Source organism: Panthera leo, chromosome D4, assembly GCF_018350215.1.
Source record: "Panthera leo isolate Ple1 chromosome D4, P.leo_Ple1_pat1.1, whole genome shotgun sequence".
NCBI lineage: Eukaryota > Metazoa > Chordata > Mammalia > Carnivora > Felidae > Panthera > Panthera leo.
Genome location: NC_056691.1, coordinates 40,500,440 through 40,512,443, shown reverse-complemented (window position 1 = coordinate 40,512,443; position 12,004 = coordinate 40,500,440). Strand labels below are relative to the sequence as shown.

The window sequence follows — 12,004 nt, the reverse complement described above, 5'->3', positions numbered from 1 at the left end:
GGCGGGGGAAGGGCAGAAAGAGACAGAATCTGAAGCTCTGAGCTTTCAGCACAAAGCCGGATGTGGGACTTGAACTCACATGCTGAGCCTTGAAATCATGACCTGAGCCGAAGTCAGAGGCTTAACTGACTGAGCCACCCCGGTGCCCTGGGAGGAGAGAATTTTTTTAAAAAGGGGAGTGGTCAGTTATGTCCTGGTAATGGAGAGGATACTGGAAGATGTTTGACAGTTGGGCTTCCCCAGGATACTTTTTTTTTTTAAGTTTGCTTATTTTTGAGAGAGCACAAGTGGAAAGGGGCAGAGAGGAGGGGGATGGGGGGAGACACAGAAACCAAAGGCTCCAGGCTTTGAGCTGTCAGCACACAGCCTGACGTGGGGTTCGAACTCACTAATGGTGAGGTCAGGACATGAGCCAAAGTCATAGGCTTAACCCGCTGAGTCAGCCAGGCACCCCTGCCCCAGGATACTTAAAGTCAAATGGTAAGGGCAGATGAAGGAGGTTGGAGAATAAAATATTTAATGGTAGAGTTACGCTGTTTTTGAAATTTTTGAAGGGAAGTAGAATGCAGCATTAGGGATTTGCATGGTTAAAGTGAAAAGATATGGTGAAAGATTTAACAAGTTGTTTGCAAAGCTAGGAAAGGTTAAAGGTATGGAACAAGTATGAATTGTTGTAGTAAAGAGATGTTGGATGAGAGAAGGGAGGGGTACATTTGAAGGAAGAAACATAACAGGGAGAAGGAGATGGACATCGCATCCTTTTTAACATTAAAGGGAAATATGGAAAAGGTTATTTAAAAATTCTAGGCAGGGGCGCCTGGGTGGCCTAGGCGGTTAAGCATCTCACTGTTGATTCCAGCTCAGTTCATGATCTCCTGGTTTATGAATTTGAGCCCCAAGTTGTGCTGTGTGCTGTGACAGCGTAAGGCCTGCTTGGCCTGCCTCACTCTCTCACTCTCTCTCACTCTCTCTCACTCTCTCTCACTCTCTCACTCTCTCTCACTCTCTCTCACTCTCTCTCACACTCTCTCACTCACTCACTCACTCACTCTCAACCTCTCTCTATGCTTCCCCTACTCGCTCTCAAAAATAAATTAAAAAAAAATTCTAGGGAGACTAGGGAATTGAGGGAATTCCTTCCCCCTGGCCTCAATCTCTTCTACACTGCCCAGTTCAAGGGAGGACTACATGTATAAGGCAGGAAGGAAGGATAGAAAGTTCATGCTGGTGAGGGGAGAAGAGGGCATACACAACAGGGTAAAGGTATTAATGGATGGCTTGGAGATTTCCAACCGAGAGCATTAAATGAATGCATGTTTGTGTAGGGTTTTTTTTTTTTTTTTTCCCCCAGCAGATCTCAGCATCAGGGAATAATAGAGCAGAAAAGGTAGAGTTTTACAGTAATTCTTTGCTGGAGATTTGTGGGACAGGTGCAGTAAAACAAGAATGCAGAGGACTTGAGGATGCATATGAATAGTATAATCTCATGGGGTGTTTTGTGGGAGGGGGTGCTTTAGGTAAGTTTAGGTAAGATGATGAAGGGAGTAGCTACAGAGTGGGGTGATAAATGAGTGCAGGTGTCAAAGGGTTAGAGGTCTCTGAATCAAGTAAAATATAGAAGAAATTTGCAGTGTATTTACATTTAAGATTTGGATATTTGTATATTTGAAATAACTTAGTCTTTTTTTTTTTTTTGAGCTAAACAGTTGATTTTATTTTCATAAGGAAAGGTTTTGAGTTGCCTAATTTTTCTAACAGTGAAGAATACATCTTCATGATAGGGGTGGTTTTTTTATTCAGTATTAGTGTTAATATCTTTTTATTTATGATACTAATTATTTATGAATTTGTTACCTCTTATTGGTATCTTCTCCAAAAGATCCATTCTACCTTTAATTCTTGTATGACGTCTTGATTTATTTTCAAAAATAGAAAGTGTAAATAAAGAGAGGTGTGTGTTTTTTGTTTTTGTTTTTTGCACTGAAAAGCTCGTCAGTTTGAACTGAATTTTAGAAGATTTTGCCCTCTTAACACCTCACTAGGAAGAGTTGTCATACAGTCTTGGGTTCTCAACCTTAGGTACGTAGGGAGCTTGGTAATGGTAAACAAAGAAAAAACAGGTGCCTGGTTCCCCACCAGGGGAGCTATTGAATCAAGATGGGGGGGGGGGGTATGTAAATTATTAAAATTCTAGAAATACAACCTTAGCTAATGTTTAAGGGAGCAATTTTTGTAATGTTCCTTGAGAACAGTTCAGGGGTGAATGTAGCTGAGTTAATTGACTTTTGATAATGCTCTAAATATGCATTGTTGTTTTCCCAGTATAAAAACAAAAATAATGTTTAAAATAAAAAAGATTCTTAGGAGTGGGATTACTGGGGTGCCTGGCTGGCTCAGTCAGAAGAGCCTGACTCTTCATATCTAGGGGTTGTAAATTTAAGCACCACCTGGGGTATAGAGATTACATAGATAACTAAAACTTAAAAAGTAGGATTGATAAATCAGAAATTTGCCTGTTTATTGCTGATATAAAGATACTCTTTCAGAAAGTGTTGCCTGTTTATTGATCATTAGTAATCAGTTTATGATTCTTCATTTCCTTACCAATACTGGGCATTATCTCTTAAATGTTTGTGAATCAGATTGTTGATTAAAAGATTTTTAAGTTGTTTTGTCAGTAAGATTGGATTGTGCATGTCTTTTCATGCTTTATTGCCTTTTTGTTAATTTAGTTAATGCTGAATTTTAAATAATGGGTCATGGGGAAGCAGCTCCTAAGGGCCCCTCCCATCCTTGTCTTTGTTTTCTTCACTGTCTCTTTCCTCCCATTTCCATAATGATCAGTTGTTTGCATTTCCTTTCTAATTGGTGGTTTTAACCTTTGTTCTACTCTACTGCTTGACTCCATTAAACTGACTCATTTTGGGCTCTTGTCTCTTCAGGCATCATAGTTTGCAAAGGGGCACTGCAATTGATTACTGTAGTAAATCACTCTTTACAGAAAATAGTAACTCCTAGAGAAACACAGCAGATCTCAGTCTTAATTCAAAAGTAAAACACGTATATATTAACAAAGTTAAAGAATAAGAAATATCAGCAACTTAATTTCTTCCCTTTACTAATATTAGAATATTAACTTAAGTTCCCTCATAAGTACACAATGTAAAGTGTTAGGATTTTAAGATACTCGGTGAAAGTACATTTATAAGCATGTGTGGGTTAAGCGTATTATACTTGGGTCATCATTTTGCATCGAGTGTTAGCTGTATTTTTACAAATTGGTGTTTTTTAGCCTGAGAACATCTAAAAAGTGATGTTTTTTGTTTTTGTTTTGTTAATGTTTATTTTTGAGAGAGAGACAGCGTGAGCGGGGGAGGGGCAGAGAGAGGGAGACACAGAATCAGAAGCAGGCTCTAGGCTCTGAGCTGTCAGCACAGAGCCCAGTGCAGGGCTTGAACTCACGAACCGCGAGATCATGACCTGAGCTGAAGTCAGATGCTTAACTAACTGAGCCACCCAAGTGCCCCTGATGTTTTTTGTTTCTTAGAATTGTTCACTAGAGTCTGCTAGTTGTGGTGTTTGGGGATGTTGCTCTGATGAGTTCACTACTGAAAAATAACAATCATGTACAAGTTACAGTTATATGTAAACTTTGTATCATAAAGTGGGATATCTTTGCTGTTGAATTAAATTTGAAATGCCTACTGTTTGCTAAGTAAGTTAATTAAATCTTTGTGATTCAGGCAGAAAAACAAGTAGAAACTGAGGAGGCAGGAGTAGTGACAACAGCAGCAGCATCTGTTAATCTGAAAGTGAGTCCTAAAAGAGGGCGACCTGCAGGTAGGATTATTAATGTTTAAATCTCTGGCTTGTGATTGATTAATATTTCAAACCATTACAGCGTTGTACCTCAGATACCTTCGAATAGGTGGATAGGTAATTGGTTATGGATAATATATACATTTCAAGGGAGATAAACATGGTTTCTGCTTTATGATAAAGTATTTAGATTTAAAATAATTGCTTGGGACTGTTTTCATTTTCTGTTTTACCTAAATGTCTCCTAATAGCTGCAAATGAGGCTGTGGTGAGATGAAATTCCATGAATGATGGATCTATTTTACCTCTCACCGTAGAAAGCATAAGCTTCACTGTAGTTTGGAAGGATATGTCTCTAATAGTAAGGCAAAGTAAAACAAAGAAAATTAACAAAATAGAGCCCATTTTTTTCTACTCCATAATAGGATTCTTTGAAAAGGGAAAATCCATAATACCCAGAAAAATCCTGAGATTTGTTTCCATAATTTTTATTTTGGAATTTAATATTTTAATGGATCAAATTAGTGGTGTTAGAAAATTCAGTGAATTATACAGATTTTCAGAGATGTAAATGTACCATATATATACAGTATTGTAATATGTATATGGAGATTGACTATAAGTGGTATTGTTATAAAGTTGAATTTTGTGATATTCCTGTTAAAACAATGAAGGATGTTCTTTGAAGTCCTCTCAGACATACTAAGGACAGATTGAAAATTACTCTGTTGATTGACCCCTTTTAAATATTCTGTTGTTGCTCATTTGAATCATTGGGGGATATTTTCTTTAAAACTTAATAAATAAGATAGTATCTGTAATAAACCACTAACCAATATTCTTACAGTACATACCATTTGTAATCTTTATATGTGAGAATTGCATCTTAAAAGGAAAAGTGGGTAGTTACTGACTTTGTTTTTCCTTGTGAATGTTAGCTACAGAAGTCAAGATTCCGAAACCAAGAGGCAGACCCAAAATGGTAAAACAGCCCTGCCCTTCAGAGAGTGACATGTGAGTTTATTTTTAATGTAGGATATTTGCTGTTACTTTTTAGTAATTCTAAAAATTATGGGAAAAAAACTATTGAAAAGTTTTTCATTGTGTAAAAAGTAAAAATTGATGGGGAATCCAGAAAAATCTGATGTGATTATCCTTTCATTAAAGACATTTTCTTGGTATATCAAGGTTATAAAGATACTTAGATAATACAGGGTAAAATCTATAAAAGAGAAGTTAGGCAATATAGTTTTTTTAAGCAAACTATTTTTTAAAGTTTATTTTGAAAGAGAGACACCCGGGGGGTGGGGGGGCACAGAAAGAATTTCAAGCAGACTGTGCATTGTCAGCATAGAGCCGAATGTAGGGCTTGAACTCACGAACCGTGAGATCACGACCTGAGCTGAGACCAAGAGCTGGATGCTTAACCAACTGAGCCACCCAGGTGCCCCAAGGAATTTTTAGACAAAGTATTTTTGGAGCAATTTCCACAAATCTTTTCTAGTTCCTTTAGAATAACTTTTAAAAATATTACTAAGGGGCTCCTGGCTGGCTCAGTCAGTAGAGCATGTGACCCTTGATCTCCAGGTCATGAGTTCAAGCTCCACGTTGGGTATAGAGATTACTTAAAAAAAAAAAAAAAAAAAGAAAAGAAAAACCCTACTAAAATTACTTTTGTAATGTGAATTTAAAGTATTTTGATATGCTAACTACTTAATTATCAACAAAAAAAATTTTTTTCTTGCCACCTTTCTTTTCTGCATATGGGTATTGTTATGACTTTTCTGGGTGGAAACTTCACGAGAGAGAGTATATATTTAGACAAAGGGCAAAAGTCTTTTTTAGCTCTTATGTTTAAAGATTTTATAGAGAAGGCTTAAGCGTGTTGGTCATTTAAGAGGGGCTTTTACAGTGTTTTATATGAAACACTTTTATAGGACATTTTAGTTACAGAACATGGAAGTTTGTACTTTTTGACTAAAATGTGTTTAAAGAGTTTTACTGCCAAGCTAGCTATTAAACTATCCTCAAAAATACTGGCACAATATTACAATGTGGTTTTAACTGCTGTAGTGAAAAATTAGGTACATGCAGATGAGTTTTTCTTTTTAAACATGCCAAATCTTATTCATTCCCTTCCTAATCTAATCGTGGCATTAGGTATAAAGTCTAGGATTTCATAATTGATCCAAGGTCTTGATCTGGAGACTCAGGAACTGAAAACACAAGGTATCTGCTCCCCTCTCCCTTTTATCACACACCTAGATCTGGGATAGGGAACCATAATAAATAAATACTCCTGTTTGGAAAGGAGAAGATTAAGAGGCATAGAGTAGTCATTGTTCCCTAGGAAATCTAGAATTCTGGGAAAATAGTGTGAGATCTCCTCATTTTAGGTATAAGGAAGGTTCCCTTGATTAGGCCCCAGTTTTCCCTGAGAGTCTCTTGCCAGACCATATCTCTCCGTGGCTTTTAGCTAATCCTGTGACAGTTTACTTTTTCAGTATCGTCCTTAGATGTGTCTGAAAAGGTCATTGGAAAATATTACCTTCATCAGCTGGGTAGGATTCTGTCTGCTTTCAGGCTGTAGGGAGTTGGGGGGACCCAAGGTTCCTTTTTAGATCTCCATTAATTTCTCTTGATGCAGGCTGTATTACATTTGCTAATAATACTTTATTGTGAGTGTGTGTGTTTTATTTTAGCCAGCTTCATGCCTAGTGGTCTTTTATTTAAGTTTATTTATTTATTTTAGGGAGAGCGAAGGGGACAGAGGATCTGAGGTGGGCTCCTCTCTGATACCAGAGAGCCCAATGCAGGGCTTGAACTCGCGAACTGTGAGATCATGACCTGAGCCAAAGTTGGCCACTTAATCAACTGAGCCATGCAGGTGCCCTGCCCAGTGATCTTTTTATAGGTTTTTCTCAGGCTTGCTTAAAAAATTGTATTCCCACTGCCCCCCTGCCCCTACATGCTTATCTTATTATACTTAATTTACACTCACTTTGAGTTTACAGATTTTCCTGAGAACCCCTTGGTCTCTTTCCTAGAAACTATTTGTTCATCTGAAGGACCACGGTAGCCCAATTTGAATACTTAAGGAGAGGCTGGCAGCTCATACCTTGATTGGATCTTTGACCCTAGTCTTTTTCTGAATTTGAAATTTTTACAAGATGGAGGTGACTTTAAACACAGAAATCCGTGGAATTTTTAGGTTTTCCTTTTGTCATTTTATTACCTTTTTTAAACTCCTTTCTTGAAGTACCCTATCAAATCTATCCTGGTAACAACCAACTTAAGATGCTAGCATTCTGTCTTGAAAACTTGTCACTCAAAGCCACACATTCACTGAATTTTCTTTCACGTTATCACAAATGACAGTTTTACCTATTGTATAATAATATATTAGGATTTTCAATTTCTCAGCCCCAGAGTCAGTGTCACATTGTGTTACATAAATTTCTGTATCCATGAGCTTTTTGCAAAGGCAGTTTATGGACAGCCTCACATAGTGGTAACTTAATGACACTTCACATTATATGTAGGCTGGGTATCGGTTATAGCTATTCTCAGCTGTGTATCTGAGCATAAACTCAGTGTGGAGTGCAGAGTTAACTATGTAAGCTTTTCTTATACTTTTGCTCTCCCATCGTGAGAACAGAATGTATGTGTTAGTCATAGCTTTTTTGCCGTGAGTCCTGAAATGACAGTGGTATAGAACCCAGAAGAGCTGAAACCATCTTACAATTCTCACGTAAAGTAAGAAATATTTGTTATAAGCGACTGAGATAATTGGGGTTGTATTTGCAGTAGTTTTTGCTTACGTTAACATGTTTTTTTAACTATTTACAAATAGTTTCCTACTGTGCCTTGACCTAGTAAAAAGGGAAATTGTTACTGTGGAGAAGTGTTTTTCGTGAAAGGCGGTATGGAGGACCATTCGGAAAATACTTGTTTATAGCCAGCTCTGATGGTTAATTTTGTGGCAATCTGCTTTGATACTGTTCAAAAACCCTTGAAATAATAATCCCATCTCTTATGACCTTATTGTACACTTCTTAATCTGTTTAAAAAAAAATGGTATTCCACTGTATGTATCACTCTTAAGATATAAAGTTTATATAAAACTTAAAATTTTAAATGATTTTACTTGCATGCCTTTTCTTCCATCGGTGAGAAATTGATGAGGAAACCCATATGACATTTGAAAATAAGCATAGCCAATAATGGTTGTTAATAAGACAAATTTCTAAAGAGGTTAAAAAGTGAATTTTTTCTCTTCCAGTTTAATAATCTCCTAAGAGTTCAAGGAAGCAGTGTCTGATAGGTGGTCAGTGGATTTGGAACTGAGATATTGGACCAATTATATGATCTGAAGTCTCTTCCACCTCTCAGACCCATTGATATAATTGTGTAATTTTTGAAAATCTCACTGAAATTCCTAGAACAGTAAAAAAGATCAATCTTAATTTTATTATTTTTAAAAGTTTATTTTGAGAGCAAGCGAGCATGGGCAGGGAAAGGGCAGAGAGAAGGGGAGGGAGAGAATCTCTTGCAGGCTCTGTGCTGATAGCACAGAGTCCGACGTGGGGCTTGATCTCACAAACTGAGAGATCATGACCTGAGCCCAAATCAAGAGTCGGACACTTAATCAATTGAGCCACCCAGGTGCCCCCCCAAAAAGATTTTTTAAACAGCTGTTGAAACTTCAAGTTGTAGTTTTTTATGGGGTTGCTTTCATTGAATGTATACACCATAGAAGTAATTATGTGGTTAGCACTGGCATCATTTTTTTTTTTTTTTTAATGTTATCTATTTTTGAGAAAAAGAGACCATGAACAGGGGAGGGGCAGAGAGAGAGAGGGAGACACACAACTCGAAGTGGGCTCCAGGCTCCATGCTGTAAGTGCAGAGCCCAACACGGGGCTCAAACTCAAACCGGGAAATCATGACCTGAGCTGAAGTCAGATGCTCAACCAACTGAGCCACCCAAGGGCCCCTGCACTGGCATCCTTTGATTCTGCTAGAGCCTAACATTGTATCATAAATACTAAATACTCATATTTATTTCTGCTGTATTAATTAGCATAGATGTCATCCAATGATAACGTTACGCTTACTGAACAGTTTTGGTAGTTTTGACTTAGTTTTCATGAGGTCTGTAAATCCACTGGTGATGGGAATGCTTATTGCTAGTGAATTTAGCACCGTTAGACATTATGCTTAATGGCCATGTATTTTACCATTATGTGCGTAATTTGGGAGCCTTTTACCTTGCAGAGTACTTCTTTGAATTCTAAAATGGCCATATTTGATCATAACCAGTTCACTTCTACAATTGTATTTTTCCCAGTCTACTCTTTTTAAAATCTGTTATTCTTATAATGATGTAGAATAGAAGATCTGGCTCTTTCACCCATCTAATATACTGCTGTGGCCCCACAGTGAAGAATAGTATCTTGGCACAGAAGGTCATACTCCGTATTCTTTTTTTCAGTGAATGAGTAACATGACAAAAAACTGGGAAAACAAAGGGAAAATCACTTTATTACCTTAATGCCACTATGATTTTTGTGTCTTCTAATTTATATGAAAAGGATGTTCTTTTCTTTCTATTACTGGATGGTAAAGATACTTGTATTTTACTGGAAGATATGTTAAATTTGTCTAAGTAAATTATTGCTCATTTTTAGCCAAAATACTTCTTTGATTGGGAGAGTATGGCTAAAAGACAATAATGATACCTAAAAATTCATTTTCCATTGCTGTATTTTCAAAAATAGGGTAACTGAAGAAGACAAAAGTAAGAAAAAGGGGCAAGAAGAAAAACAACCTAAAAAGCAGCTTAAAAAGGATGAAGAGGGCCAGAAAGAAGAAGATAAGCCAAGAAAAGAGCCAGACAAAAAAGAGGGGAAGAAAGAAGTTGAATCCAAAAGAAAAAATTCAGCTAAAACAGGGGTTACATCAACCTCTGATTCTGAAGAGGAAGGGGATGATCAAGAAAGTGAAAAGGTACTATCAAGTAAAATACTTAATTCTATTTTTGGTTTCCTGTGTAGTTCTTTTTCTCTCGTAAGCTTTCAGTATCTGTGAAAGTATGAATGTGATTAAAAGTAAAACTGAATTTCTCTGCCTTTCTGAGTAAACTTGAATTAGCTGTGTTAAAAACCATACTTGAAACTTTATTATAATTCTAAGTTTATCTCACCTTTCACAATTATGATACGGAAATCAAATGTTTACTCCAGTAACCCACCTATCTAGAAAAGGTAGAAAAGTAGAAATTAACCAGATGAGCTGTGACGAGAGAAGACCTAAAAGAGATGCATTTATACGTAGATTTTTATTATTTCCTACAGTGAAATTCTTAACTACTCTTCAGGCCTCTTTAGTGTATGTTTTATCAGTGGTATTTGAATGCCACAGTTGTTTAGGAATAAGTACTGTATGTAGCCTTGGAGATCTACAGACCTGGTTTGTGTGAATCTTTTTTTTCTTTTTCTTTTTTTTTTCCTGATTTCCAAATACTTGAGAAGCCAAGCAAGCAATGTACCTGTCAGTAAACAGTACTGAAATCAGAACCACAGTGTGGAGGCCAACAGCCTGACATACTTTGAGCCAAAGGCCATCACTTAGTATATTACAGCAGTGCAGGAAATAGATTTTAATTCCCCGAATCAGCAAGGGAAAGTTCAGTTTAGACAGCAACATGTATAATTCTGAGATTTTTAAAAATCAGTCATGTAAGTATTTGTCCCTTAAGAAAACCAGTTGCTTTTTTTCCTCCCAAGATTGTAATCATAGTCACTGACTTGGTAGTTAACTAAATTCATCCTAATCCTCAAAACAGAAGAGAAAAGGTGGAAGAAACTTTCAGACTGCTCATAGAAGGAATATGTTGAAAGGCCAACATGAGAAAGAAGCAGCAGATAGAAAACGCAAGCAAGAGGAACAGATGGAAACGGAGCAGTAAGTATTTTTTTATTCTAAATTTTGATTTTTTAAATTAGCATGAAATTTTTAAACGATAGAATCTCATTTTTCAGACCTTGATGAAGCCTTTAAGAGAAGTGACTTCTCCCCTGTGTTAGAAAACAGTCTTCAATATATGATGATAATCATGTTTCAGGCTTCATTCTTTGCTGAGTAAGAGGAGGAAATTCAGAGGTAATCACTTGTGAATATTTTTAATTTAAACTGAAAGTGCAGATAGGATTTAACTATTAGTGGCTTTGCTGAAAATGTCCTCATCCTCTACTGTTTACTTGTTTAGTATTAAATACAGAAAGTGGTGATAATATGTTGGTGGAGGAAGAAGGAAACATCCTTGTCATGCCACCAGCAGACCTCTTCCCAAAAGAACCGCAACAATAAGAGGAGCACAGTTGGAAACCCGAGAAGCCAGTAAAAGTAAATCTAGAGGCTGACAGGGTTTGAGTTGGATGTGTGCGATACAAAAGCTCCAAGCTGACTTAAGTTTTGATACTTGGAGACAATACGCACTTACCGTGGGGAATTTCTTTCCCCTTTAATTTTATTCTATAACATAATTTTATTAGGAGGAAAATAGCACTGGTGATGATTACACTCCATGTGCTTATTACATTTGTTTTCCTAGTTATCTTTAGACTGTCACTTCTGAGTTTTCTTTGAAAAGCATTTTGTTACGAAGCGTCTTGCATTATTCGGACTAAACTTGGTTTCTTGTTAATGGAAGTGATTTTAAAAACATGCTGTAGGTCACTAAGATACATTTAACGATAAGTAATGAATTCTTTAATTAATTTGTACTTTCTCTTTATAAGATAGAGTTGTGAGCCAAAGTCTCTTCACAAGTATAGCGTTTGACTATCTGCTTTCTTAGTTGTTTGGAGGATAATACATAAGCAGTTTCAGCTGCTTGAGTGGAGTGACATCAAAGATCTAAAGCTCAGAAATGTTACTCCCTCTAGTCTGTTAGACTTGAACGTTTCTGTAAATATGTTAAAGTTACTTTTTATTGCCTATCCTTTTCTATCCTTTCACTGAAGAGTTGTTGGACTGTTTGTTACTTTTGACTTTATTGTGCTCCCCAAACTAAGATAGAAAATTAGTCGTTGCTTAGTAAATCTAGCCCGGCCCTTCTTCAGTATCTCAAAGTTATCTTTATGTGTTTCAGTTTCTTTTTGAATGTCCTCCGAATGTAACT

General features: G+C 36.7%; 2 protein-coding genes across 6 annotated transcripts in view; one reads left to right on the top strand and one right to left on the bottom strand.

Annotated features, from left to right (window-relative positions):
* The window catches only part of SNAPC3 (small nuclear RNA activating complex polypeptide 3), a 69,697-nt gene that overhangs the window by 3,062 nt on the left and 54,631 nt on the right, over positions 1-12,004 (bottom strand). The gene's annotated exons all lie outside the window — the stretch shown is intronic.
* PSIP1 (PC4 and SFRS1 interacting protein 1) overlaps positions 1-12,004 on the top strand; it is a 39,967-nt gene that overhangs the window by 21,188 nt on the left and 6,775 nt on the right. For 4 of the 5 annotated variants that reach the window (XM_042914309.1, XM_042914310.1, XM_042914311.1 and 1 more), the window contains exons 7-10: positions 3,744-3,840; positions 4,758-4,833; positions 9,600-9,828; positions 10,667-10,785. In XM_042914309.1, the coding sequence (XP_042770243.1) occupies positions 3,744-3,840; positions 4,758-4,833; positions 9,600-9,828; positions 10,667-10,785 (521 nt within the window). Of the gene's footprint in view, positions 1-3,743; positions 3,841-4,757; positions 4,834-9,599; positions 9,829-10,666; positions 10,786-10,862; positions 10,984-12,004 lie in introns of all 5 variants that reach the window. The other variant, XR_006196188.1, reaches the window with a different exon arrangement.